The 26,902-nt window shown below is 45.2% G+C and overlaps 1 protein-coding gene across 1 annotated transcript in view; it reads left to right on the top strand.

The window, feature by feature from the left end:
* Positions 1-19,844, top strand: part of LOC119436896 (acyl-CoA desaturase-like) — a 33,404-nt gene extending 13,560 nt beyond the window's left edge. The window contains exons 3-4 of the mRNA XM_037703931.2: positions 14,614-14,819; positions 18,634-19,844. Coding sequence (XP_037559859.2) covers positions 14,614-14,819; positions 18,634-19,147 — 720 coding nt within the window. The 3' untranslated portion in view covers positions 19,148-19,844. The remainder of the gene's footprint in view (positions 1-14,613; positions 14,820-18,633) is intronic.
* Positions 19,845-26,902: the final 7,058 nt, after the last annotated feature.

Raw genomic sequence — 26,902 nt, 5'->3', positions numbered from 1 at the left:
TACACGCCCTATTGCTATTGCGGAAATTGGTGCTGCCATTGCCATATGGTCTACAGCCAGTTAAACTAAGAAGTAAGCGACTATATAGAATAATAAGCTCCAAGCGCAAACACAAACATGTACATCTGCATGCCTGTGCACGCAAAGAAAAACGCACACAAGAAATTTATTCACATTAGTGTACATGCATGCGACGTGCATTCCAGGTATTTTTATGCACAGCGAGTGACCTAACTCGGGTGTGCGTGCATGTTGTTCACATCGAACTCATCAAGTTTGCCCCCCCCCCCCCCCCCCCCAAACGGCTTGTACGATCGCGGTTTCCGGCATGTGCTGAAGCTTCTGCACGTACGTCATCCACGGTTATCATTCTTTCATTTCACATCAGAAAGCGATGTCGCAAGTAACTGTTTTGCTTCTATTCTTTTCTTCTCATATTTGCTTCTCCAGTTTTCATGCAGCCGCAGACCCAACCCGGTGCATTCTTCCTTCAAACGGGCCAAACTCTTCTGTGGTTCTTGCTCGTTCTAGTCCGCTTAGCCCGCTTCCAGTGACGTTCAAGGACGGCTGACAGGTTTGACTTTCAAATTGGCTGCCGCCAGTCACTCGCGCGTCACGGACAGCGGTCCTCGTCACTATGGCGTGCACACAAAGCCAACATTAGACAACACAGACTAATATTGCGACAGATCACGCCATGAACCACGCTTCGGGGCCTCGGCCACACGGCACGGCTGTCATCAAGTGCTTCGTCACAATGAGTGGAAGGAGGAATTCTATACAATCAGCAACCGCATTTCCTTCTGTAGTCTTCACTGCGGTATCTAGTTGCTCGGGCTAGCAGACCATTGGCCACGTTCCGTGACTCATTTCATAAGAACGGGCAAATGCTTGAGTGTAATGTCCTGATTTTGGGCTGTGGGAAACACATTCTCCCATAGAGTTTCCTACAATAATTACTAAAGGGTACTCCGGCGCTGCAATCGTTCAGCCACCATGGGAATGATGGGAAGTGCATGAATTTGTCTGATCTTCGTGCTTGTGCATTCAGACGTTCTTGTGGCTTCGTTTATTACGCTTTGTTTGCCTTCACTGGCCTAAATTTCAGAGCAACTTTCGTAAGTGCAGAAGACTCTGCGAACAAGTACAATAGCTGCTAAATGCAACGGTTCAGCCTGTCGAGGTGGCCAACTCGAAACGCGCCAAGCGTCTCAGCTCACTGGCTTGCCCGCGAGAATTTCATAAGGGCGTTCTATGCCGGTTGTCGATGCATGCATCGGTGGCGAAATGGCTTCAATATCGGGCTTCTGTGCCAGAGGTCTTGAGTTCGAATCGTGCCATCGGACGATTTTATAATGTTTACTTCATAATTTATTTCACAGTACTTTGTTGAAAATGACGAGTTTACAAAGTCACGAAGCCGTTCGAAGCCAGAAGGACGAAGTTTAGGCAAATCCAATTACTACCCATCATTCCCATGCTGGCCCCGCCTGCAGCTCCCGTAGACACTACTAGCGCCACAGTTCCCTCTAGTAATTATTGTATGAAACTCTATGCATTCTCGTACGTGCGAGTGTGCGTAATCGGGTTCGCGCTATACATTTGGCGCTGGTTTTCAATTGGCGTCGCGGCGAAGCCTCCAATGCTACGGGTCAAGAATAATTAAACCTAATTAAGGCAGATTCTGTAAAATCTGGCGCCCTTGTAATCACTAATAATTTGCGCATCGCTCCATTTTTAACTCTTTGAATGGACGTCTAGAAGCCGGTAAGAGAATACTGCCACACGTATAGGTGACAAATATTCTCTTAGCAGTTTATATGTAGCCGGCTACTCGGCGCAGTCACGCACAATCGTACCACGATAACAGTGCACAGACACACCTATTTTCTTGAAAGATTTGGAGCGAAAGCTGCGCATAACGCAATCCTTGCTTCTCGGTTTCTGTCAATTATAATCTCTTCATCTTGTCTTTTTTATTTTTGTTTTACCAAGGGAAGTTCTTCCGCTAGTTTAAGCCTTAGTATAAATGGCTAGGTAGGGCTGTAAGCGTGTCACACTTCTTGATTCTCTAATTTCTTGTAAACATAAAGGCTCATTTTGCCTTAAAAATTCTTTGCAGTAATTGTCACAAATGACTCACCACATCTCTCTACGTAGAGTACGTGGGACTGCCTACTCATAGTAGAGCGGTAAGCTTGAAATCCATGCCAGTCATTCTGAAAGCTATCTAGGCGAATAAAAGCGAACTGCTGAAATAAGGGCGTGGGGCGCCACATGCAGGGAACCTGTCGAGTTTCACCGTCCCGGTGTTTCATCATTGTGGCTTTTTGTTGCTTCGCAGAAAGGCATAGACAGTAAGGGTAGGTGAAGGGGATTACTCCGTTTTACTCCTTACCGAGATGCATGAACTTATAAAGGCAGAGTCGCAGTTGTGTACTTGGCTCCAAATAACGAGTTGTAACTTTCTCGCCACTCTTTGCATCAGTGCCTCACGAAATGAATGAACTTAATGATGAGCTATGGTGTGTGCACGCCTTATCGATGACTATCTGCATAGACGCATTTCTCTCCTTTTCTCCCACACCCCATATACCCCAATTTGCGGGATAGCTAGCCAGGGGGAATGCTAATCATTCCTACATTTTATTTCCACTATTACGCGCTGCGAACATCAGCGACAACTGTCTTCAACTGTTAAAAAAGAAAGAAAAAAGAGCGTTGCAGACAAGATAGTTCTTGTTGACCGAAATTTAGAGCCTCCAAATACACCAGAAAATATGCGATAATAATTGAATAGCTCTTTTTAAACAATTAACATTCGATAATTTGCATTATAAACATTTGCTTTAGGGAACATGCTGTAGGGAACATGTTGGAATATTGGGTCCAATCTACCTCGAAGGTATGTGCCCTTAGTAGGGATCGTTAGTTTCGAAATTTGCGCCGACACATTTTCGGCGGCACGCACTGGCATTCCTCTGAATATTTCCCGGACAGCCTTCCTTGCGCACTGAGCTACAAAACTAGCGCGGAAAAACGATGCATTTTGTCTCTGGTCTTGGGGACGAATATCTCGAAGCCGCTGCTACTTTCAGGATTCTCACAAAGTGGATATGCTTGGAGCAGAAGATGTCTTTCAGTCCCACAAATGCAACATTTACACTGAAATTATTAATTAAAGGTCCATTGGTGAATTTTAGTAAATAACGGCCCTAGCTGTTGGTGATTATCGCCAATTTCTTTATCTTTTATCACTTGACGTTATACATGGCTACGATACGCGAATCCATTTGTGTTTCTCTGGAGATCATTGCTTAGGAGTCGTTGCAGGCGTCATGACCAAATGGCGTCAGGGCCAGCTGTGTACTTCGTACATACTTCTAATAAGCTTGAAATATATATATATATATATATATATATATATATATATATATATAGAACCACAGCAGCGCGCCATAACGAGTCGAAACAAATAAAATAAAAGCGAGGACTTGCAGGTATACGACGCAGCCAGGACCGCGCGCAACAGCTGTCAACCGCGAGGCCGACACACCCTTCTCGTAAATCTCTCCGCTGCCTGTTGATCCATATTTGGTCATGTCATGCATGGACGTTTGCTCTGAAAACGGATATGAAAAGAAACCTCATCATACCTTGCCGAGAGCCAACACAATCAGTCCGGTCACTCTTCAGCTTTTCGCCGTACAGACTATGTTTCTTTTATTTCATGTTTTTTTGGCGCTTAAAAGATGCGTCGCTGACGCAAACACCACCAGAATTTTAATCCTCAGAATGAAGAACGAGCATTGCCAAACCATACCCGTCTACAGCGACACAAGAAAACTTCCCGCTTCACTCGATCTTGCTTTGTCAGAGACAAGCGACGCGTTTTGTAGCAGTTTCTTGCTGATGGAGTTGGCACGTACCTGTGGACGAACAGAAAGTTAGCGAACAGGTGCTTACATAAAAAAGTGGACCGCATGCGCGCTGTGCTTCCAGGTAGCTATATTGGTGAAGAATTCCCCTCCACAGGAAAAAGGAAAAAAAAGAACGCATGGCACATGCGCGACTTAATTTCGCACACAAAAACCTCACACCAACTCGTCGTGAAAGTAGTGTAAAGATAGTAGGATAATTGGATAGTTTACTTCCGTGCCTGTCAAGCAGCCGATCGCGGCCAGCTGGACAATACAGGTTGTAATTTAAAATTAAATTAATTAAATTAAATTATGGGGTTTTACGTGCCAAAACCAGTTCTGATAGTAAAGGTTGTAATAACGTATTTTCCACACAAACGAAGAGTGGGGTGCCTTTCCATCGTTACGTACTCATTTTAAACAGTCACTAAACATTAATACCAAAAAAAAACACACGCCAAGAAACTGGCATTCATAAAAATGTCAAAGAAATATGCCATCGTGGGCGAATGATGAGTTATAAGTGTTTTGCAATAACGTCATTGGACAAACGGACCTAACTGCCGGATGGAATGTGTGCATACACTTGCGGGTTTTGTCACACGAAACACAAAAACACAGCGACGACAAAACTACATCAGAGTCAAGCGTTCTACGCACAACTCGGCGCAAAAAATGTATGTCACGCGTAAGCCATCTATCAGACAAGTTTTCTCCGTCAAAATAAAAAAAAACCGTAGTTGCAAAACCGCCGGTGCCTAGTATAACTGTCATAAACAATACGTACGAGTCTTCTTTGAACTTCTGCAACTAGATAAGTAAAAGTAAGAGACAGCGAGTTCCACATCAACGATGCGAGCTCAAAACGCGACCGCACGGAAGTGCAATAGAGAAACATAAGACATTAGATCGGATGAAATTTTTTATACGTGAAATCAGAGCAAAAGCAGCAAAAAGCAAAAGCTCTGAGTGCTAGATTAACAATGTGTCGAACATGCAAGTGACAATTCAAGTTACAGTCGACCTCATGCAGCACCAAGGTCCCGTACATAATAAAGTTACCGTACTTTCGCGCCAGAAATATAACCGTCAAAGATTAAGCAGTCAAGCCTTTCAGCGAGCGACATCAACGAAGTAATTTTTTTTTCTAGGTTCAGTTCAAGTTCAAGTGTGCATGACTGACAGTCATGCACACTTTCTATTTTTCTGAAATAATTTTTGGTCGTCAGCAAACAACAATGTCTCTTGTTCTCTAAGTTTAACGGCAAGTCGTTAATAACTAAAGAATTCGTCGGCCCTTCCAGTCCGTTAAGATGGATCCCCATCACAACAAATGGAGGGTATACGTACCCGTTCACAGTGCTGAACACAGGCAGTTTCCCCTTGATTAAAGATTACTTACAGGTACCGCAACCTCTAAATTCACCAAGGTCTTCTCCACTAGTAGCGTAATGTTCATTCAACACTTCCAACAAACAGACAAACGTTGCAACAGACACGGACGTTCAGCCTAGACATGGAGAAGCTTCGCTTGTAAAAAAGCAGTCTGTCAAAGTTGGAACCTTGAGGCACACCTGAACAAATACTTAAGTGGTTCAGAGAAGCACTCAAAGTACTTCACTTGGATTTGACTGATCTTTCAAGTAGCTTTCCAACCATGCACAATAAAAGGAACATGACCCGTAAGGCTTCGGTTTCAGCAATAGTATTTGGTGTCTGACTTTATCGAAAGCTTTGGCCATGTCAATACAAACAACGTCTGTCTGACCGCGGTTATATACAGTTAGTTCACTGACGAGAAAAAGTGTCAAGTTTGTTTCCAGCGATCTCCCCTTCACAAAACCTTTTTATAATGCTGAGATCCTTCGCCTAAAATAAAAATGCAAGGAGCCATAGATCACAATTTCAAAAGCTTTAGAAAAACACAATGGAAGTGACAAAGGGCGATGGTTGTTCACATCACAAGGATTTCCCTACTCAAATTATGGGACAACGGCCGCAACTTTCCATTGAGAAGGAAATACTGCATTCCACAAAGAAAAGTTGAACAAATTTGTTAAAGCAGGAACTGTGGTGTCAGCGTAACCTTTGGTGAGAAAATTAGGAATACCATCAATATCTGTGGATAGTTTCGGCCTAAGTTTGCTAAAACAGAATTAAGCACCTCTTCTTCAGTAATATTTTCGTAAGCTAGACAGGAAACGCGTTCTTCAAGTTTGAGAACCGGATGAACATTGCTCGCTTGCAAAAAAACTGGAGCTGAAATGATAAGGAAACACCCAACATTTTTTTATTAAATGCATGTAAGGAGACGTTGGCCTCTCGTAGAGGCTCTAGCTATTCCTCTGCTCCGACGTTCCATAAAAAGAGGAACACGCTGCAAGAGAAAAGCCATAGCAATACAAAAGCACTCATGAACGAGCCTCCCGCGAGTTGTCCATATACCCAAGAACTTTGAACAATGCGCCTGCAGCGATCTTTATTTATTTATTTATTTATTTATTTATTTATTTATTTATTTATTTATTTATTTATTTATTTATTTATTTATTTATTTATTTATTTATTTATTTATTTATTCGTTCGTTCGTTCGTTCGTTCGTTTGTTCGTTCGTTCGTTCGTTCGTTCGTTCGTTCGTTCGTTCGTTCGTTCGTTCGTTCGTTCGTTCATTCATTCATACTGTTAACCCTCTCTTGAGGGTCGTTACAGGGAGGGTCAGTAATTGAATTGCCCATAGAATAAACATTGAAGATCACTTGTAAGAGAACATTTGTAACACACAGAACATTTGTAGAAGAAACACAGTTACATACATGGAATAAATAATAAGCTGTACAGTTTGAGCGAAATACTTATCAAGACCAACCTCAAGATCACTCACAGTATTTTTGTACCACATCATTCAGTAATTAGTTCAACAATTTAATAGCGTCAGGAAAGAAAGAAAAGCGGAATAAGTCTGTTCGAGCTAGTTGGTTGTACGAATGCACTGCGTGTTGTTCGTGGGAACCTTTTGTGAAAGTGCATTAGATAATCGTCCTTGTGTATTTTCACCTCTGCGCGTAGTATCTGAAGAAGCAGTTTCAATCGCTGCTTCTGCCTTCTTGATTCCAGTGGTTCCAAGTTAAATATACTTTTAACATTTCAGTTACGAAGTCACGTCATCGATATTTATTCGTCGAACTTCACCGCAATGCAACCGCGTAACTCAATTAGCAACATATTAAAAAAAAAACGGTATGTCAAAAGGCCGCCTGGATTTAAACAACTTTAAGTTAGCACCGTTGAGAGGTTCCGCCCATCTAATAACATGCGTATACACGGCACTTATTCGTAACGTTCACCTGCGTTATAGCAGTGTTTTACATTGTGACCAAAACACGCCTATAACGCATCAACGACTTTACAACTAAGTGCCGTATAAGTACGCATTTTGATAAAGTGAAGTACACTCTCGATTTTGTTAACTGAAAGGTGGTGAAATTCGGGCGGCCTTATAAAATATACTTTTTTAACATACTGTTCAATGAGTTACGCTGGTGCACTGGGGTGAAGTTCGACAGGTAGCCGAAGGGGCAATGCCCTAAATTCCTGGGCATGTCACAAGTCGCGACACAAAAATTACAAGTTCGCAATCCAAGTTCACAAGCTAGAAAACAAGCCTTCACTGCAGTCTGTGTGAAAAAAAAACAACGAAAACAATAACAAATACGCCAACACAACAGGCCACACACGATAATAAAATAACATAAAATGCACATGAGAATACACGGTCACATCTCTGGGATCTATGTTGCCACAAGTGTCGCAAACGTCGATGCACATGTCTGAATAAGTATAAATATAAGAATCATAAAAAGTTCATCATCAATACAAATTATTTTAAGATATCTAATAATTTTACGAGATTCTCGTTTCTTGAAGAAAGTCTACAGATGCACGAACTGGCCGTATTTCAGATGTTTCGGTTGGTCATACACCCAAGAGTTTTTCCAGCGACAGCGGCTCTTTTGTATCAAGAATCTGCAGTTTTCTTGATAGCCTTGGTGGTAGGCTGAGTATTTGCTACACTGTAAGAAAAGGTGTTCTATATAATCATCGGATTCTCAACAAGAACAAATTGGGCCTTCCCTGTCCTGTATAAGAAGCTCTTGGTGTAGGCTGTGCCAATTCGTAATCTAGAGATTACTGTTTCTTAGCGTGGCTGACCTTGTTCGGTATGGTGAACTTTATGAGTGGATCTATCCTGAATAATGGTTAACGTTGAGACCCAGTATTAAACCAAGTATCTCTGGTTATTCGGGCGCAAGTATTGTTAATAGCGCAACGTGCAACCCTTTTTGACCAAGAAAGGAGCGACATTTTATTGTTTTTATGGGCTGTGCGAGCTAAAGCATCCTTCAGCAATTCCACAATGACTTGCTACCCACTGAAGGGCTACATCATGGTGTTCCTCTTTTGCAATGGTTTAAGCCTTTTGTATTGCATATACTAAAGCATCCTTCGCTTAGCAAAAGCTGACGTTTGTGGTGCTTGAGAATCGCTTAAAACTACTCATAGGCGTTGTTGTCTTTGTGAACACATAAATTTAATTGCAGAGATAATTGCGTCAAGTTCTGTCGTAGTTGACAGAGTACTATGGGACAATTTGTATTATTCCCCTTAAACTGGAATCAAAAACGCGGCAGTGCAGCTTCCCACACTTCTTGTCGTTTACAAATAAGTTTGTCACCAGCCTTGACAGCAGTTCAGCTCACGCTATCATTGATGTGCGATCATGCGTAGTGCCAGAACCAACTGAGCTGCTTTTTTTAAAGTCGGCCTCTAAACGAGCGTAAATAATATAAAAAGCAGTCTCTTAACCATTGACATGCATATCGAGTACCTGTAGTATCAATGTTAGCAGTTAAGCTTCTTATATAATCTGTGATACCATTTCTTTTTCCCTATGCATTGCTTTAACTCCGACTAAAACCAAGAGGCATATTTCGACTTCCTTGCGCTGGGGGTCTCTCGGCATAAATGTTTCAATGACTCCCTGCACAATCAAGGTCAGCATTTTGGCACAAGAATCAACGTCCATCGTGCTAAAAAATGAAAGCCATTTATAATCGCAGAAATAAGTGAAGATCCCCGTACAGTCGCCATGCGCATATATACTATTTTTGCGTACTGCATTATTGTGATGCAGTTTAAATTATCAGAAAAATAAAACCGTCAACGGGGAAAAGAGAAAGAGCGGGGGATGAAGCCGGTCTATTGGAACAAGCCCCTCACTTTGACGTTCAATATTGGGGGGTTTTATTATCAAATCTAAAACATTGCTTGCGCAATTTTGAATTGTGTTTAGGCTGGTGAAATCCGCTAAAATCGATGAACTCAATTAGACACAAAGGCTTTTTCGCGTGCCCCTGAGCTGTCGCTTTGAATGAGGTCGGCAGCCCAAGTGGATGTTAAGCAAGTTGAAGTCACCATATATATGGACCTCGTACTTTGAAAAACCAAGCTTGCACTCCAAATCCACGAAATGTTCTATGAAAACCGAGCATTCCGAGTTCGGCAGAGTGTAGTAGTAGCCAGTAAGAAAGTTTACGCCATCAGAAGCTGGTATTGCGGCCCAGACAAATATTTCATATGTCTCAAGATCGTTTCCACTGAACGTGCAAGAAGTGCATTCGCTAGCCAAAAAGACAGCGCACACTTTTTTAATGTTCCCCGCAAAACCAGTTTGCTGTAAAGGAATAATATTCATTAGAAAAAGAGGACCGGTTTTTGGAAGTTGCGTTATGCCAGGTTTCAGTCGGGCAAATAAAACTTACAGAGCCACTTAAGTCCGCTTACGTGCATTGAATGCGAAAGCATTCTGGGCGTGTCAACTATATCGACGTGTTTACTATTTCGAGGTCAATGTCACATGACATTGTCCCATGACGCCATCACTTGGTCATGCGGCCTTGCAACTTAAGGTTCTTGCTTCGTCATGTGACTAGGTCACACGACGTGAGTGAGTGATTGAAATAACTTTTATTACAGGTCCGGCGAGGACGCGAAATCGTCGCGCACCCGGCTAGTCCCACGTCGGGACCGGCAGGTCTAGCCCACCGGTCGCGGGCACGCCGGACAGCCAGGATTTGCTTGTCTAGAGCGGGCTACGCAAAAGCGAGTCCCACTCATCCTTGCTGAACTTGGGGTATCTCGACCCGCACTCCCAGAGCATGTGTGCTAGAGTGGAGGTCTGCCCGCAGGATGGGCAGGCGTCGTCGCGATATACGTCAGGGTGAACTTCGTGCAGAACGGCCAGACACGGATATGTGCCGGTCTGTAAAAGTCTAAGCGAAACAGCTTGCGCCCTATTCAATTTGGGGTGAGGGGGTGGAAAGACCCTTCTGGACATGTAGAAAAATTTTGTTACCTCGTTGTGAGTAGCGGGAGCATCCCTGTGGCCGTAGGGGGGAGGGGTGTCAGCTCTCCTTAAAGAGGAAGCGCGGTCGGTGAGGTCACGCGCAGCCTCGTGAGCAGACTCATTGAGGTTCGGGGGAGCACCTTCGACCGACCCTACGTGAGCGGGAAACCAGTGAATCGAATGACGCGTGAGAGCATCCGGATTGGAGACGCTAAGAAGACGATCAGCTTGCTCGGCGATGCGACCCTTCTGAAAAGCCCTAACTGCCGTTTTGGAATGGCTGTAGATCTCAGACCCACGACCGTCTAGCAGGGCGAGGGCGATGGCGGCTTGCTCGGGGACTTCGGGGCCTGAAGTGCGAATTGAAGCGCTATTGGAAAGCTTGCCGCTAGAGTCGACCACGACGACGGCAAAGGTCTTTCCATCGCTGTACTCCGTGGCGTCGACAAAGCGTGCTCTGATGCCGTGTTGATATATCTGTTTCAGAATTGCTACCTGCTCTCGCCTTGCGTCTGCCCTCGTTGTGGACGGGATGGACGTTTCGAGGCACGGGGGCCACTTCGAACTTGTCTCGAATGCACCTAGGGATCGGGGTACTGACCCTCGAAGATACCACAGGAGGGTAACCCAGCTCTTCGAGGATGCGTTTACCTGCCGCTGTGGTGGTCAGGCGAGCGAGTTGCGCGCGTTCTTGGGCTTCGGCAATCTCCTCGGCGGTGTTGTGTACGCCCAGCTTGAGGAGATCTTCGGTATGGGTCCTAATGGGTAGCCCGAGAGCCCTTTTGACTACTTTGTGGATGAGAGCATTGAGCTTGTCTCGCTCCGCTCTGAGTCAGTTGTGCATAGAAATCGTGTACGTGAAGTGGCATAATACGAAGGCGTTGATAAGGGTGAGGAGATTGGCTTCCTTCATGCCTCTGTGTCTGTTTGCGATTCTGCGAATGAGGCGGAAGGCGTTGTCCGTCTTTGCGATGATCTTGCGGAGAGCCGTTCCGTTCCCGCCGTTGAATTCGACAGACATGCCCAGGACCCGAATGACGTCGACCCTGGGTATCACCCCTCCATCACAAGTGTGAAGACAGATGCTGCTTTCGGAGACTGGCTTCCAATCGTTGGGTCTTCTTCCCTTCTCTTTTCTGTAAAGCAGAAGCTCCGACTTGGCGGGGGAGCACCGAAGTCCGGTGAGGCGGAGATACTCCTCGACCACGTCGATCGCCTCCTGCATGGCTTCTTCGACTCTGCCCTCGCATCCCCCGGCGCACCAGATGGTAATGTCGTCGGCGTAGATGGTGTGATTGACGTCCTCAACGCATGCCAACCACTCGGAAAGACCAATCATACAGATGTTAAATAGTGTGGGGGAGATTACGGCGCCCTGAGGAGTGCCCCGTCCTCCGAGGGGCACATCTTCGGAGCGGAAGTCTCCAATGCGAAGCTTGGCCTTCCTGTCCGTTAAAAAAGAGCTGACGTAGCTGTGGAATCTGGAACTGAGACCCAGGTCATAAATGGTCTTAAAGATAAATGCGCGGAGCACATTGTCGAAAGCCTTCTCGAGGTCCAGACCGAGCAGAGCCTTGACGTCTCTGGAACGGCCGTCCACGATCTGATGCTTGATTAGTTTCATTGCATCCTGCGTCGAGAGTCCGGCGCGGAACCCGATCATGTTGTACGTGTAAACGTCGTTGTCTTCGAGGTACCCGTTGAGTCTGTTGAGGACGACGCGCTCCATGACCTTGCCGACGCAGGAGGTTAGAGAAATCGGCCTCAGGTTCTCGATGTTCGGGGCCATGCCGGGCTTGGGAATAAGCACCGTGCAGGCCGACTTCCATTCTGCAGGAACCATGCCTCTCTTCCAGGACTCGTTGATCTTTTCGGTGAGAAAGACAATCGACGGGTCGTCGAGGTTTCTCAACATTCTGTTGGTGACTCAGTCCGGACCCGGCGCAGACTTGCGGTTGAGCGCGAAGATGGCCTGTCTGACCTCGGCAATGGAGAAGTCTTTGTCCAGCTCGGGGCGAGGAGGGCCTCGGTAGTCAGGGAGTTGGGTCGCCGGATCCCCGTCGCGACGGATGGGCAGGTACTTCTGAATGAGCTTGGAGACGAGTACATCGACCGTGTGAGATCTGGTGGCTTCGTGAAGGGCCCGGGCCAACGTATGCTTCTGATTTGACTTGAAGCCGCTTTCGTCGAGAAGGTGCTTCAGCATACCCCAGGACTTGCCATTGCGCATCTGTCCGTCAATGGATTCGCAGAGCTCGTCCCACTGCTGCTGGCATAGCGCTTTGCAGTGGTCATCGATGACCTTGTTGAGCTCCGAGATTTTCTTTCGGAGTCTGCGATTGAGCCTTTGACCCTTCCATCGACGGAGCAGGGCGTTTTTGGCCTCGATGAGATGGGCGAGTCTGCTGCCCATGACGGGATCACTTAGTTATGTGCTTGAATCGGGCAAAGTCAATTTTGAGGCTGGGCCAAGTCAGTTTTGGTAGTACGGCAGGTCGGTATTGAACGTGGGTCAACTCAATTTTCGAATTGTGCAATGTTAATTTTAGGAGTGCACCAGCCAAAATTTGCGGGCGGGCCAAGTCAATTTTTGGAGGGATCCAGATTGATTTTGAACGTGAGTCAACTCAGTTTTCTAATTGGGCAAAGTTAATTTTGGGGTGTGCATAGGCGAGGTCGGTTTTCATTGGCATTGAAACGTGGTGTCATCGTTTGGTCACGTGGGTTTCGGTACCATCGGATGTCAATGCTGGAAGCCGGATTTTCCGGTTCAGGTGCATTAATGCTTTCGCATTAATAATATGCTCGCTGTCGCATATGTTTACAAAGAACGCTTCACTTTTTTGTTCTGAGCTTCCTCGTGTTTTGATAGTAAAGACTACCTTTCTTTAGTGCCATTAGTACTTGTTTGGGGCGTGCCGGTATCATCAAATTGCCCGGAAGGTGACACAGTGCCATAAAACGGGCGGAACACCCCGTCCACAGGCGACACTTCGGGCTTGTTTACTATTTCAATCATTTCGTCATCCAGAGCAACGTGAAAAGATCAATTACACTGGGCAGCACGGGGAATAACGACAGAAAACGTGGAGGAAGAAGTCGGACTAAAAGCGGGCGTTCAGAGGAATGGCCGACTGTGCCTTTAATGAAATAGTTATAGTCTCTGATAAAAGTGACGCTGGTACTTTCACACTTGTGAAAATTTTTATATAAAACGGATGGGAACCTAAATTCAATACATATTGCGTCAACATCGAAATTTGAAGGGGGGACCATCATGCAGAGAAAGGAATTCACGCTTGAGTTGTAGAGCTTGCGATCGCACCATATGCTTCCAGGATGTTACTGTTCTAGGAGATTAAAAACAAGAAAAAAACGCAAATCTCGCGTGAGGTTCTTGAAGCATAAAAAAATTTTGCCTACCAATGATCCGTGAGTGCGCCGTTGTTGCTCTCATTGAGTGCTTTGTGGTTGTCAAGGGGTATCACGCATGCCCTGCTTTCTTGAACACGCTACTTGAGTGATTGGTTGATGCAGTTTGACGTCTGAGAATTACTGCGTTTTAAGTTCCGATCCTATTAAATTGCGACGTTCACAGTCGGGAATCGTACCGACCACCTCAAGACCAGAAACGCACTACCAGGTCCTCCGAGCAACTGCGTTGGGTACATTCTGCATCGATAAAGTTGCTCTCCAGCTCTCGACCCGTTCAATTCCTTTCGAGCGTTTACAACAGCCTGTTTGCTTCGTTTCTGTCCGTTCCCATGGCACCTCTGTAAACACAGAGGGTGCTGCGTTTGCTGCCGTTCATTAGTAAATAGAGGAGGAAGTTGAGTTGGGTTTATTGTTTCTAGCGCCTATATTTTGAAGGTTCGGTCATTACCTTTGGTTTCCCGTTTCTACAAGCCCGTCCTTGTAACTGAAGTTCTCAAAGGGCGGGTTCCTGTTGGACAGCTATTACTCTCGACAGCGCAGTATCAAGAGATATCTCGATGGAACTACTGCAACGTAATGAACACTCTTTTGCTTGTCATGTATATCTGACTGAGAAGTATCCTTTTCGTGAAACTGCCCAACTGTAATAATCTGCAGGTGCCGCAGTACTTCTGTTATTAAGTTTAGTGTGAAATGAATGACTGACTTGATGTTAATGCTGGCTGTATCGTGCCGTACAGCGCATCTCGCTAAAAAAATGCCTACTGCACTAACTACAAGTAAATTTTTGCCTTCACGTTATTTATTCTATATCATCACGTTCATCAAGTTGTCATTTCGCGGCTGTCTCGCAGAACGACCTGTACGAGTGGGTGCGCGACCACCGCGTCCACCACAAGTACTCGGAGACCGATGCCGACCCACACAACGTGAACCGCGGATTTTTCTTCGCACACGTCGGCTGGCTCATGTGCAGGAAACACCCAGAAGTGACCGAGAAGGGCAAGCACATCGACTGCAGCGACATCATGCAGGACCCCGTAGCAAGATTCCAGAAACAGTGAGAGCCGGTTGCGCAGCCGCATTTAGTTGTTGTTGTTGTTGTTGTTCATATTAATCTTCCAGCGTACACATAGTATGGCTTATAATGAACCGCATGACGTGCGGATGCTATTTTTGTGCGCTTGCTACTTCAACGAAGTCGAATATTTGATACCCCTAATGGTTTGTCGAACCAAAACAAAACTAAACAAACGAGCAATGATTAATTTGCCGGCCATATCTCCAGTTGAGCGCGACGTAATGCGAAGCATTGTTGTTAGAACGTATAGTAATAGGGCACTCATGAACCGCGGTAATTTTACGAAGCAAAAGTTACGCCGCAGGTTGTGAAGATGAAATGTTCTCTATGATATTGCATGGTTACAGGTGATGATTATGTGCAATTTCACAATTTTACGTTGTGAGAGTATGTACTAAAATTACACTTATGTACATCACTTGAAGTAATTACTCAATGTCCATCGGTTCACTGATTGAGGTTTCGACCGTGCCTTAACCAAAACATCACTGCTAGTTTCACTGGTGTAATCACAGATTAGGCGGAGAAATCCCAATTTGCGTCACTGCTGACATCAATGCACACTTATGAAAGAACTCATGTGTGCTATGCCTAGAATCCGAGAGTGGACGTGTCAAGCGATATGTGATTGCACATTGTTTCATCAGCACTCTACTGGGTGTCAAGGTCACATTGAGCTCTATCTGGGCGTGTGATAACAGCTGTGCGTTCCAAATGCATTCGTAGGTCACTATTTGAGACGTTGTGCTAGAATGCACCACCTTCGGGATCGTCCCACAAAACCGGTCAGATACCTCGCAGGAAAAACCAGCCTACATTTACCAAGAATGCTTCGCATTAAAAAACCAAACAAAATAAAGACCACTTACCGTTCAAAACGCGTCTTGATCAATCGTTGTTAAACTTATTAATAAGTTTTCGTGTGGACGTTCCCAAGCTGAAAGACAATGGCATTTTGGACGAGCAGTTTATTATTTCCTGTATCCATGTGCACTTGCCGCGATGGTGTAACGTGATCGGTGTTGTTTTCCATACACAAGCTGAGTTTGTGCAAGGAAATGAAGCCTGATGTGCAATCAGGATTCGACATCGTTATTTCTGGTGCCGCTGAATTTCAAGGAAAAGGTAAACCAGGAGAAAAAAAGTACACCAGGAAAGTTATTGTGACGACAGTAACCGATAGGAGTTCTATGTGGGTAAAATATTTTACAATAATAGCGCCGAAAGAGCGGGAGTTATTAGGTATCCTAATGACTTATGATCGGGCTTCCCTGCAGCGCTAGCAAGATTAAATTGATTATTTGTATAGCTTCAATTGTATAGCTTACAAACGCTTTGTATAAAGTGAGTGCAAAAACATAAACCACATTATATAGCGTGTCGACGATATTCTTTAAAAAAATTAAGTGCGCGAGCTTGATCTTGTAATAAGGCTTGCTTTATGTGTCGCTTTCACAACATTCGATAATAATCATTTTGTTAGCTCCTAAGAAACCGGTAGTGAAAGCAGACAGCGTGAAAACTACCCCAGCCTTTTCTGCGTTTTCTACTCCTGCTGAGGGCGCTGCAATCCGCAAAATCTGGTCGAACGCTTTCGATAAGTATCGCGCTAATAACCTCCTAGCACAATCGCACGCGTCAGCATTACGAGGACACAGACACATCAGTTCGAAGTATGGGGCAATACAGATCACTAACATTGTTGCCAGGAAGCATCCGTTTCTCCTCTCCTTGCTCGTACGTTGATTATCGCGCACGATAGTTATGTCATTCTTAGATCCGGATGTCTATTTCAAGACAAAAAAAAAGAATAATAAGCATTCCCTTCCCTTCTTAACACAGCAGTAACGTTATTATCATGGCAATAAATTACTGCGATTACTTTTGCTTTGGAGTAATTTGTAATGTGATGTTTCAATTTTGTGGATCAGTAATTGATCACTGTGATTAAAAGCTTTGCGAGAGTACGTATTGCTTATTGATGTCTGTGATGAGCAACTCTTACACTGGCTGTTTGCTGCTGAGAAAATTTCAGGATGCCCAACACGAAGACAGTTGAAAGAAGGCAAAGGTCACAGGCTCATCCGTGAGATCGCTTCTATAATTATGCTACAGAGCAATGCCAGCGTTTCAGAAGCTTCGGAACATGCCCCCGAAAGCAAACTTGCCCTTGTTTTCTACGGAAGGACCTCTGATGAGGAGAATATGTTAAAAAAGTGACGCAGCCATTTGTGTGAATAAAAGCAACACAAAAATGTAATTGCATTTCTCTATAAGAGCCTAAATTAACCCACTTGCGCAGAGTAGTTAGTGGGGTTTTGCAGTTACACTTGAGGAGTGATTACTGAGTGCACCATCGGCATAGCTTGATACGTGAACAGGAGGACACTCAATAGAATGCCTGACACGCGCAGTAACGTGAAAGTAAGGCGTGAAATTGTTTTATAGCAGCATTCTAAGCCTTGTGTAGTCCCAAATAAACGTACGTTTTAGAGCATGAATTAGGTATCAGTTGCGAATTGAGGTGAACCAGGATAAGCAGGAACGCATTATGGTTGCTTTGAACTCAATCATGTTTGAATTTCGGCTGACAGTATACTAGCTGGTCACGGTAAAGTTCGGTAACTCTGCCGGGACCTCTATGGACTCAGCCGGGACGAACAGCCGCTCCCCAAGCGTAATTCTGCAACTCTCTGTAGCTGTCATTTGAATTGAATTTCCGCTAAGTCATGAAAGCCGACGTGCTGCCCTTTGCCCACGTCGTTTCTCGCCCGCTTCAAGGAGACCCGGATGAAATGCTCACGTATAGCTGGAAGTTTTCATAAAGCGGCACACTCCACGGCACGGAGTTTTCAACTATTGCGATATGGCTTCCACGGATGAGGTGATAAATGCCGGCGATGAAAAGAGCAGGAAAAGAGCCGAGCGTGTAAATCACGTAAGCAAGCAGGTGATATGGCGGCTTCCTCTGGGCCAAGGTTGCTGGGGCCGCCATGGCGATAAAGTGTGCCACCGAGAAAGGCGGTCGTGCAGCGGGGCACCGTTGTTTTCTGTACATAAGGAAGCCGCCCTTTAGTGTTCGCTTGCGATTCTTCTGCTTCCCTATATAGTTTCTTTCCTTTCTATTTTTAACTTTTTTTGCGCCTTTGCGATGTCAGCTCTCGCTTCAGAGCGACGCTTCAGAGAAGAATTTGCTCATGCCTGCCGTTTCGCGTTGCGCTAGCGGTGTAAATATGAGCGCTTCATAGAACGACGGGTCATTTCATGTAAGAGAAAAAAAAAGCATCGACTGCCTAAAAGAATTGGTTGCTGGGGCATGATTATGTCTACATCCTAAAGCTGTATGTCGTAGGCTAAACGTATTTTTGGAGCAGTGAGTTGATAAACTGAGTTCTGCTGTTGTGATTTAATAGACACGTATAAACGCCCCACAGAGAGAAGGAGAAGCAAATTAGTTATTATCTTCTGTACGGGACATCACGCCCAACCGTTTGAAGAGAAGAAAAGAACCAAGGGAAAGATAAGTATTGGATATAAAAATAGCCGGCTATGAATAGTAAAGAGTACATTTTTTTTAGGTATTGGCACGTGGGTTAGCGTTCAAGAAGTGAATACCACTTATTCGCGTGAGAGTCACGTTGTTTCAAAATATATAAAGCAGGAGGTCAAAACTATCGTTTGGATTGCGGGCAAGTTCACTCAGCGGGGTACAGGGTGCCCCTGTGATCATGAAAACGGCGTTTGAGCTCCTGTATCCAGGGGTGCCTTTATCTCGTTTGTTCTCACTGCGCAGGTACTACATGCGGCTGGTGTTTCTATTCTCCTTCATACTGCCTACCGTTCTCCCGGCTTGGCTCTGGGGCGAGTCGTACTGGAACGCCTTCTGCACGGCCACCATGCTGCGCCTCATCCTGTCACTCAACTTCACCTGGTCGGTGAACAGCTTCGCCCACCTCTGGGGCAACAAGCCTTTTGACAAGAGCATCTCTCCCACCGAGGCTCCCTGGGTGTCCTTCGTCGCCGTCGGTGAGGGCTTCCACAACTTCCACCACACGTTCCCCTGGGACTACTCGACCAGTGAGCTGGGATGGAAGCTCAACATGAGCACCATGTTCATCGACATCATGGCGAAGCTGGGGCAGGCGTACGACCTCAAGGTGGTCTCCAGAGAGGCCGTCTTAGCCCGAAAGTTGAGGACTGGAGACGGCACGCGGCTACCCAGGAGGTTCCGCAATATGGCCACAGCGGAAAGAGAAAGCGCTGCCGCAGCGGCGACAGCGGCGGTAACGGGAACAAGCCAGGGCTGAGGGCTGCTAAATATGCTTGAACGAAGAGAAATTTACAAGCGGTACGGATAGAAGTGGCACCAATGATCGGCAGGGGGACTGCTGCAAGTGAAAGAAACCTGCATCAGTGAGCCGCCGTAGTAACGATCATGCATGGACTACCACATGCTTCGGACAAGTGTGCCGTGTTCAAATGGAGATTATTACGACTTGCCCTGATGCCTCCTTTACGGGGCTGCCTTATAGCATATACCATCTCACCGCTTTGAAGTCTTCCTGACAGCTACGTACATCGCATGTTGGCGGTCTTTGTGCGCAGAAAAGACGTCGCGTCACAACATGCCTCGGCTTGAATACAAGGAAAATAATTATTTGAGCTGACTCACAAACACAATGACTAATCTGCGTTATAGTGAGAAAAATGCTTCGTGTTTGCAGAGGCGTATCTTTGCGTGCATAGCTTACGCATACTATAAAAGGCTGCGACAAGTGCTCGTACAAGAACTCGACAAGTCAGTGTCTTCGCAAAGAATCAACTTGCAACAAGCTCTCGAAGAAGAGAGTAGTCATCACGCGCTCCGCTTTTTGTGGTTCAATTGAGGTAGCTTTCAAGTGTGGAAGCAACAAGTCTTGCACGTGTACTGTAATGGACTCAAGAGTGTGCATGCGCACGCTTTCACTTCATTACCACTGAGTTGTCTTCGTGCTTTTCTCTCGCTCATTAAACCTTTGTATATAGTCATGTTTCTTTATAAGAAATAAAAGAAACAAAAATATTGTTCTCGGGAAACTGCCCCGTTATTTATAATTTACTCGCTTACAGATCATGGCCGACCCAAGTAACGCAGAAATACAAACGAATGTAATTAGAGAATCAGCAAGAAAACAAACCACCGAGACGTCCATTTAAATGGTGCAGCACCCGGAACTTATACTGGAATCGCTCCTAAAGCGAAAGTCTTGAAAATATCCGGGCCACTGCGCAGTTAACCGGAGGGCATTTGGGCCAAAATAGGTCTTTTTTGTGATTTCGGGCCATTAAATCTTCACTGCAGTGAAAAGGAAAAATAGCTCCCCTCAGCAGTCAGCACTGCGCGGAGAGATCGAAACAAGGAAAAGGCACCGACATTAACAAGACTAAACCTGGATGGCTACACTACACTGTACTGCGCGACGGAAGAAAATGACGAAGGAAACACACTGATGTAACCTACGCAGGCATAACAGGTGCACTCCGAGTATTCATAATTTAAAACAGCGTAGCAGTGCTTTTATGAATTTCCGTCTGCATATCTGGCCAGTCATTTCAAAGCACTCTTTCAGAGCTACTAAGGTCGCGAAAGCTAGAATTGAAGCGGCATTACGATAATAAGCGGATTTTATAGCGTTAATCTGGTTTCATTGTCGCTATTTAAGCTCCCGTATGGTAGAAGTTAAGCTAAGCTGCTGTCTTACACGATCACTCATGCGCTGCCGGAGCGCTCTGAAGCTATCAGTCGAATATGTCATGCATCTCTCACCGGCAAGCCAGGTATGTCCCAAGGGCTTGATCTCTCAGAGTCAACTTCCATCATTCTGGCTTAGTAGTGTCCAAAAAGCAGGCTTTTCATCCTCAAATGAATTACAGGGGCCGTAAAATACGGCTGACTGTTACTTCGCTGTAGCAGGCATCGCATGTCCGCTGTTTTAATCAAGAAGGAACGAGCATCGACGAACGTCATACAAAGCGTGAGCAACGCTGCATGCTTGCTTATACCAGCGGAAAATGGAGTTTTTCAACCCTGGATGTAAAAATCAAGCCCGGCTGTATTATGTGGAGTCAGCTTTAAACAGTCGCGCAGTGCCCCTGGAATTAATTATATATTAGTAGCGGACTCAGAGCCAGCCTCGCACTCGCCTTTTCTGCTGGTAAAGCACTTGTATTCGAATTGCGATTTTCTTATTTCTAGAAGCTAGGATGTTACAAGTTGATGAAGCGAAAACATGGCTCCCGCACAAGATCACCTAACAGCAATGCGAAGACAACAGCGGATTACTGAAGCTGCATTGGCATTCGATTGGTGCTCGGAGACAAAAGTCCAGCGCGCTATATGCACCACGAATGAGGTCTCTTCCCACCCAGCGTGCCACTGCAGGTGTGACGACGATTCGAGTTTTTATCGTCGTTATTCTGGTACTCTTTCTCTATTTAGAAATAAACGAAGGTGGAATAAACTGACCGCTATGTTGAAATCGCTCCTACCTGATTTTTAAGCACGGTCTTCTTGCACCGCTACTTTGTATCTTTGACGCATAACTATACCAGGCAACAAATTTCTGGTTAAAAAAAGGGGCAGTAAATTTTTATTTTCAGCCGTAACTTTGAAAGACGATTGTATATCTTGTGTTCTGAGGGGTCTATTTTTCCTAATATAAAGTGTGTGACGGCGCATTATGATAGAGAATTCAGTGAAAGAAACACAATAAATCACTAATAGAAGTGACAAGCTTTTGCCAGAGATTGTCATCGAACAGACATGTCAACGAAATAAAAGTGGCGCTGCAAAATTCTCAATGCTATAGTGAATGCTGCATACTCAACAAGTGTTAACTTCATGGTAGAAAAACTTTCGTATAAGGCACATCAGTCTTTTTTAGTAAGGCAATATTATGAAGTATATGTTATTGTGACATTGCATTTTGTCATCAGATAACTAAAGCGGTTGGTGGCTCAGTCAGCTAAGGCGTTGCGCTGCTGAGCACGAGATCGCGGGATCGAATCCCGGCCGCGGCGGCCGCATTTCGATGGAGGCGAAATGCAAAAACGCCCGTGTGCTTGAGTAGTAGTGCACGCTAAAGAACCCCAGGTGGCCAAAATTAATACGGAGCCCTCCACTACGGCGTGCCTCATAATCAGAACTGGTTTTGGCACGTAAAACACCAGAAAGAAAGAAGAACGAAAGCGGTTAAGCAAAAGTGTCGGTTCGTCACTCATAGGCAGCGAAAGTGGACTAAGCGTCATGAATCTGCAAAAGTCGTCTACAAAATTGTGCACGCGTATGTATAAGTTATTTTGTAAATAAATTATTAATATCGAAATTCCAACAGAGTGTAGTCAAATAATACAAGCTATGAAAATGTCGCTGGTTAGAGGTGACTGATCTGTCCTGCGTGATGGCACGAGGTGGCGTTATATCGACGCATTGAGGTCTTTAAGGCGTATACATAAGGGGTGTTTTGTTTAGCTGCCCAAAATTTAAAAAAGATGCCTGTGGTGGATAGCACAATTCTAACCCTTGATTTAAATCACTCGATGAGGTCGCCATTACGTCTACGGGAATTCAAAATGTTTAATTGAATAATTCACTTAATTACGCTAATTAACTTTTTTAACTATTTTACAGTACATATTTTCATCCACTTGGAAGAATTACCAGGACTGCACCAGTTTGGAGACATTAATTTTCAAAGTGCCCCACAAAATGCACCGGCGTTCCAGTTACCTTTCTGAAGAAAACGCTGTATGGTATGAAAGCACAAAAGGAACTGGAAAACCAGTGCATTTAATCGGACACATTGAAATTATTATATCTCCAAACTGGTGCAGTCCTGAAAATTCGTTCCAAGTGGATATGCCCTGCGAACACACTTGCGACAATTCGTATGTTAAATTATGTGCTGTAAAATAATGAAGAAAAAAGTTAATTAGCGTAATCGTGTTAATTACAGCATTATAATTTGCATTTCTCGTAGAAGTAATGGCCGCCTCATTGAGTAATTTAGATCAACTTTTAGTATTCTGCTATCTGTCCCAGGTAATTTTTAAAAATTTGGTGCTGCTAAAAACTATATGTATATGCAGTTCTGACGTTGTGGTTTTAGAATTGGCTGGGAAAAAATTGCCACAATGCTGGTAACCCCTTTGAGCCAATATAAAATAACAATCTTACTCAGTTGATGCTATTTCTCTGTTATATGCATCGCCATGTGGGCCAAACAGGGTGCCGGTCGATTCCATGACTTACGGAGATGGAATAGCTTCGATATAAGGCTAGAACCGAATATAGTAGCAGTGCTTCGACTTTTTTATTACTCGCACTGAGTTGTTTGATACCAGTATCTTTCACCATAACGCGCACTGTCATTAGAGAGTTTTAGAATTGCGTTTACTAACAAACGTAAGCACATTACGTACGTAAAGAAATAGCATTGTCCTCACTGCGCAAGTTCAGTATGTTGTTGGATATCTGTGGTTTACGTGCGTTGTGATAACGCATGTTATTTGGCGAGTTTAAGGTTCGTAATATTTATGTACAGTGGTGAGCACTGTTAAGGTGAACACCTCAGTAGTAGTCAAGTTGATATAACATCAACATACCTTCTACTACAGGGGGGAAATGTGCCGAATACGACGGCCTAATGATAATGCCGATAAAAGAAATAATAGGTTTTCTTTATTTTGTGCTACACATCAACTACTATAGGACTCGTGAATACTAATGAGGTGTTTACCCTAACAGTGTTCACCACTGTAGGCTAAGAAATAGAGTTCAGTGTCGAATATGGCGGCACCCGTGGCTCCCGCTTTGGCATGGAGTCTCGTGATGGCGCGCTCTCACTCTCGTTGGCCGCCAATAACAATTGAAATAAGCTTTCGCTTCCTCTAAACTCACCTGAAATGTTACTTATGAGCGCATCGCGCGTCAAATTTCACAGATCCATCAGTGATTCCCGCCTCCGCAGGCCCCACGAGACTCGTCCGCATAGAAGCGACAGGATGGTTGCTAATGCATTGTCTTCGCTTGGATACGTTTGGCACGAGGCACCAGACGGTGCCCTGTCTTCTAACGTCTTCCTTGCTGTTTGCATTCCAGTACGGTAAACTAAAAGTCTTGAAGGGACGCGCACCGTAACGTCCTGTAAATGTGCTCGCGTTTAACGTATGCGACAAGTGCTATTCCAAAATGTGTTGTTTTACAAATGTGCCACGCAATAAAGAGAACGCTACGCTTAGCCGGTCAAAACTGTCCGGCTAATTAATTCAACTGCAATGGCCCCAGGATTTGTTCACAGCGAATCTGTTAGCCTCTATAGTTGGTCGGGATCTTTCGTGTCCGCGTGCGCGGCTCTCCCTCGCACAAAAATGTGGGCCGATCCCGGAGGCAGTGTGAGCAGGAAGCACAGTGTGTGCTGCTTCTCCAAAAGGCATCGCAGACGTCATCGCGTGACGTCACGCTTGACCTCATGACGTCATGAGAATAGGTCATCAGGCGATATCGTCACGTGACGATGCCGTTACTCTCGTATATCCGAATTACAATCCGAAGCTATCAGTCTTCAGCTTGTGGGCAAGTCGTATTTTACGAATTCTCTGAAGCAATTTACTGTGAGAAATTCAATTAGTTCAATTAATGCACTTGCGCTTGGCTGACGGCCTGTAGAGGAGTGACCATGTATGCTGCACTTCCGCTCACGTGCGGGCGTGAGTGTAGTACGTCGCTTGTGGTGGTGGTGCTTGTCTAGCGTCGGCAAAAGATACTCCGTACATCCACTTTCACAGGGTGTAATGGAGGCGGATTTTTTTTTGCATTATTATTTACATTCTTATCGCGGTCACTCGTACTAACACGTCATACACAATATGTTTAAGCTCTATGCAGCCTATACCTAAATTAGGAGTGAGCTTCCTAATTTACCGTCGGCGGCACCCTGCATCGCGAAGCTAGAATGCTTCTCACATGCCGTGCCGGTATACCGTGCAGCTCGCGTCTCGTCCAGTACCCTTCAGAACCTCCCGCATCGACGAAATCTTACGACACCCGTGATAGTGCTACTGCGCTCGGCGTTCCAGATTGCGTCTTGTGCGTCACGTAAAGAAAGACGTCTCTTGTCTCAAACCTCGCGAGGGAGCAATCAGTCCAACCTTGCGCGTACTTGCAGAATGTCGACGCCGAGAACTGTTATATTTCCGTGAATCTCGAGCGGCAGGCACGTGCATATGCGGTGGATTTCCTCTGAAACGGGAAATGCCTCGCGCAAAACGCCCAGTGTCGGCGGCGCTTTCAGTGTTGCCAACGTCACTGTGGCGCAATACTCTTGTTTTTTCCGGCCGCGTCAACTCCTTTTTATCTCGCCGTCCCTGCACAGTCACAAGCGCGATCCACGCACGCTTGCGCAATGGCCCTTATCTGTCAGCCGATCTGCAGTGCACGGTAGTCGCGCAAGGAACGTCGCCTGACATTGCCGCTTGCCCTCGGCGCGGTAGCAGACGCCGAGCGTGAAAGTTTAGAGGCCAGTGGGGCTTGATGCCTGGTGGCCCGCAAGGGGGGCTACCTTCATTCGGCTACTGATCAGATCGAGATGCGAGCTCCTGTTGGCATCCGTACTCACATCCTCCTCCTCTATTTTGTTTGTGGCCGAGGAGAAGAAAACACAAATCGGAAGCTCTGTTTCCTGCCTTTTTTTTTTTTTTTTTTCAAGGATGCTCTCGAAAGAATGAGAAAAAATCCACAGACCTTAGATTGCAGTGCTATGAAAATGCTAATGGCCATAGCTACCGTGGTTCTTTTAACGTCGAAGGTGATCAGTATATGCGTGCGCAAGAAGACGTTGAATCGCGGCAGACAGAGCCTGTTTTGTAATATCTCAATCTGATCAGACGAAGTTGTAGCTTCTAATGAATGGAACGGAGCCTTTAGTCTACGCTACTATACTCGAAACATGCAACGCGGAAAAGGTTTTATTGAACAAGCCCGCTGTTTTGCAGCAAAGCTGTATATGGCTATAGGGTTACATGCATTTGTCGTTTTGTGCGTCAACAATAAAAATACACCTAGGTGAGCATGGGTCGATCCCGGGGATAGTACATTACCGGGCCGACCCGCGGGGGAGGTGAAACAGGCTTCAAGCACTCCGCCCCTAATAATAATAATGAATAATAATAATTGAAATAAATAAATCAAGATGCATTCTATCAAGTTGATGGGTATACTGGAATCGTTTGCGAGCAGCACATCGACTCACGAGCAGGAAGCGATGCCATACACGCAAAGGACAAAATGTATGTACAGCCATACACCCTTGACTCGCAAAAGGGCAGTGCTACCGACTGTGGGGATGTCTGTGCCGTACAATTGAAAGACTGAATTGTGATATCCAGTATGTATATATGTCTAGGCACACCCAAGTGTGATATCGAGAAGTCCATGGCCACGCATTTTGCATAGGTTAGCAAATTTTTTTATATTATTCTTTATTGCGCGGTACGCCTCTGTAGTATGATTTGAGAAAAAAATGCTGGCTCTAATAAGCAACTGCAGATGCTGGCCCAGCTGCGAGCATGGCATGGCACCCTAGGTGTATGATGAAAGCTGATATGACGCAAGTATGCCACTAGCACGTATAAACGCACGGACACATTGATTATATTTGTAGAGTTCGGTAAATTCAGTAGTTCCCAAAAGGATCACATGTGCGCTCATTGCACGCAATGCGCAGTTGGCGTATCTCCACGGGCCAAGATCACACCGCAGCCAGACAAACGAGTCCTGATGCAAATGGAGCATAACCTTCAGAGAGTGGAGTATATCTGAGATCACTAGGGGCTGAAGATACGCACAATATGCTGTACGTCAGACCATTACGTGTACAGAACAATGAGTCTGTCAGCAGGAATTTGAGCAGGATTTACCCTGCATATCCAGGATCAGCCTGTATATCCAGGCTGATCATTTTTTTTTGTTTTACGAAAATTTTAAAAATCGCCTGTGGCAGATAGCCTAATTATTGTCCTTCAGC

The sequence above is a fragment of the Dermacentor silvarum genome, chromosome 1, assembly GCF_013339745.2.
Source record: "Dermacentor silvarum isolate Dsil-2018 chromosome 1, BIME_Dsil_1.4, whole genome shotgun sequence".
NCBI classification, from domain to species: domain Eukaryota; kingdom Metazoa; phylum Arthropoda; class Arachnida; order Ixodida; family Ixodidae; genus Dermacentor; species Dermacentor silvarum.
Note: the sequence above shows the minus strand (reverse complement) of the source record. Positions and strands in the feature narration are given on the sequence as shown.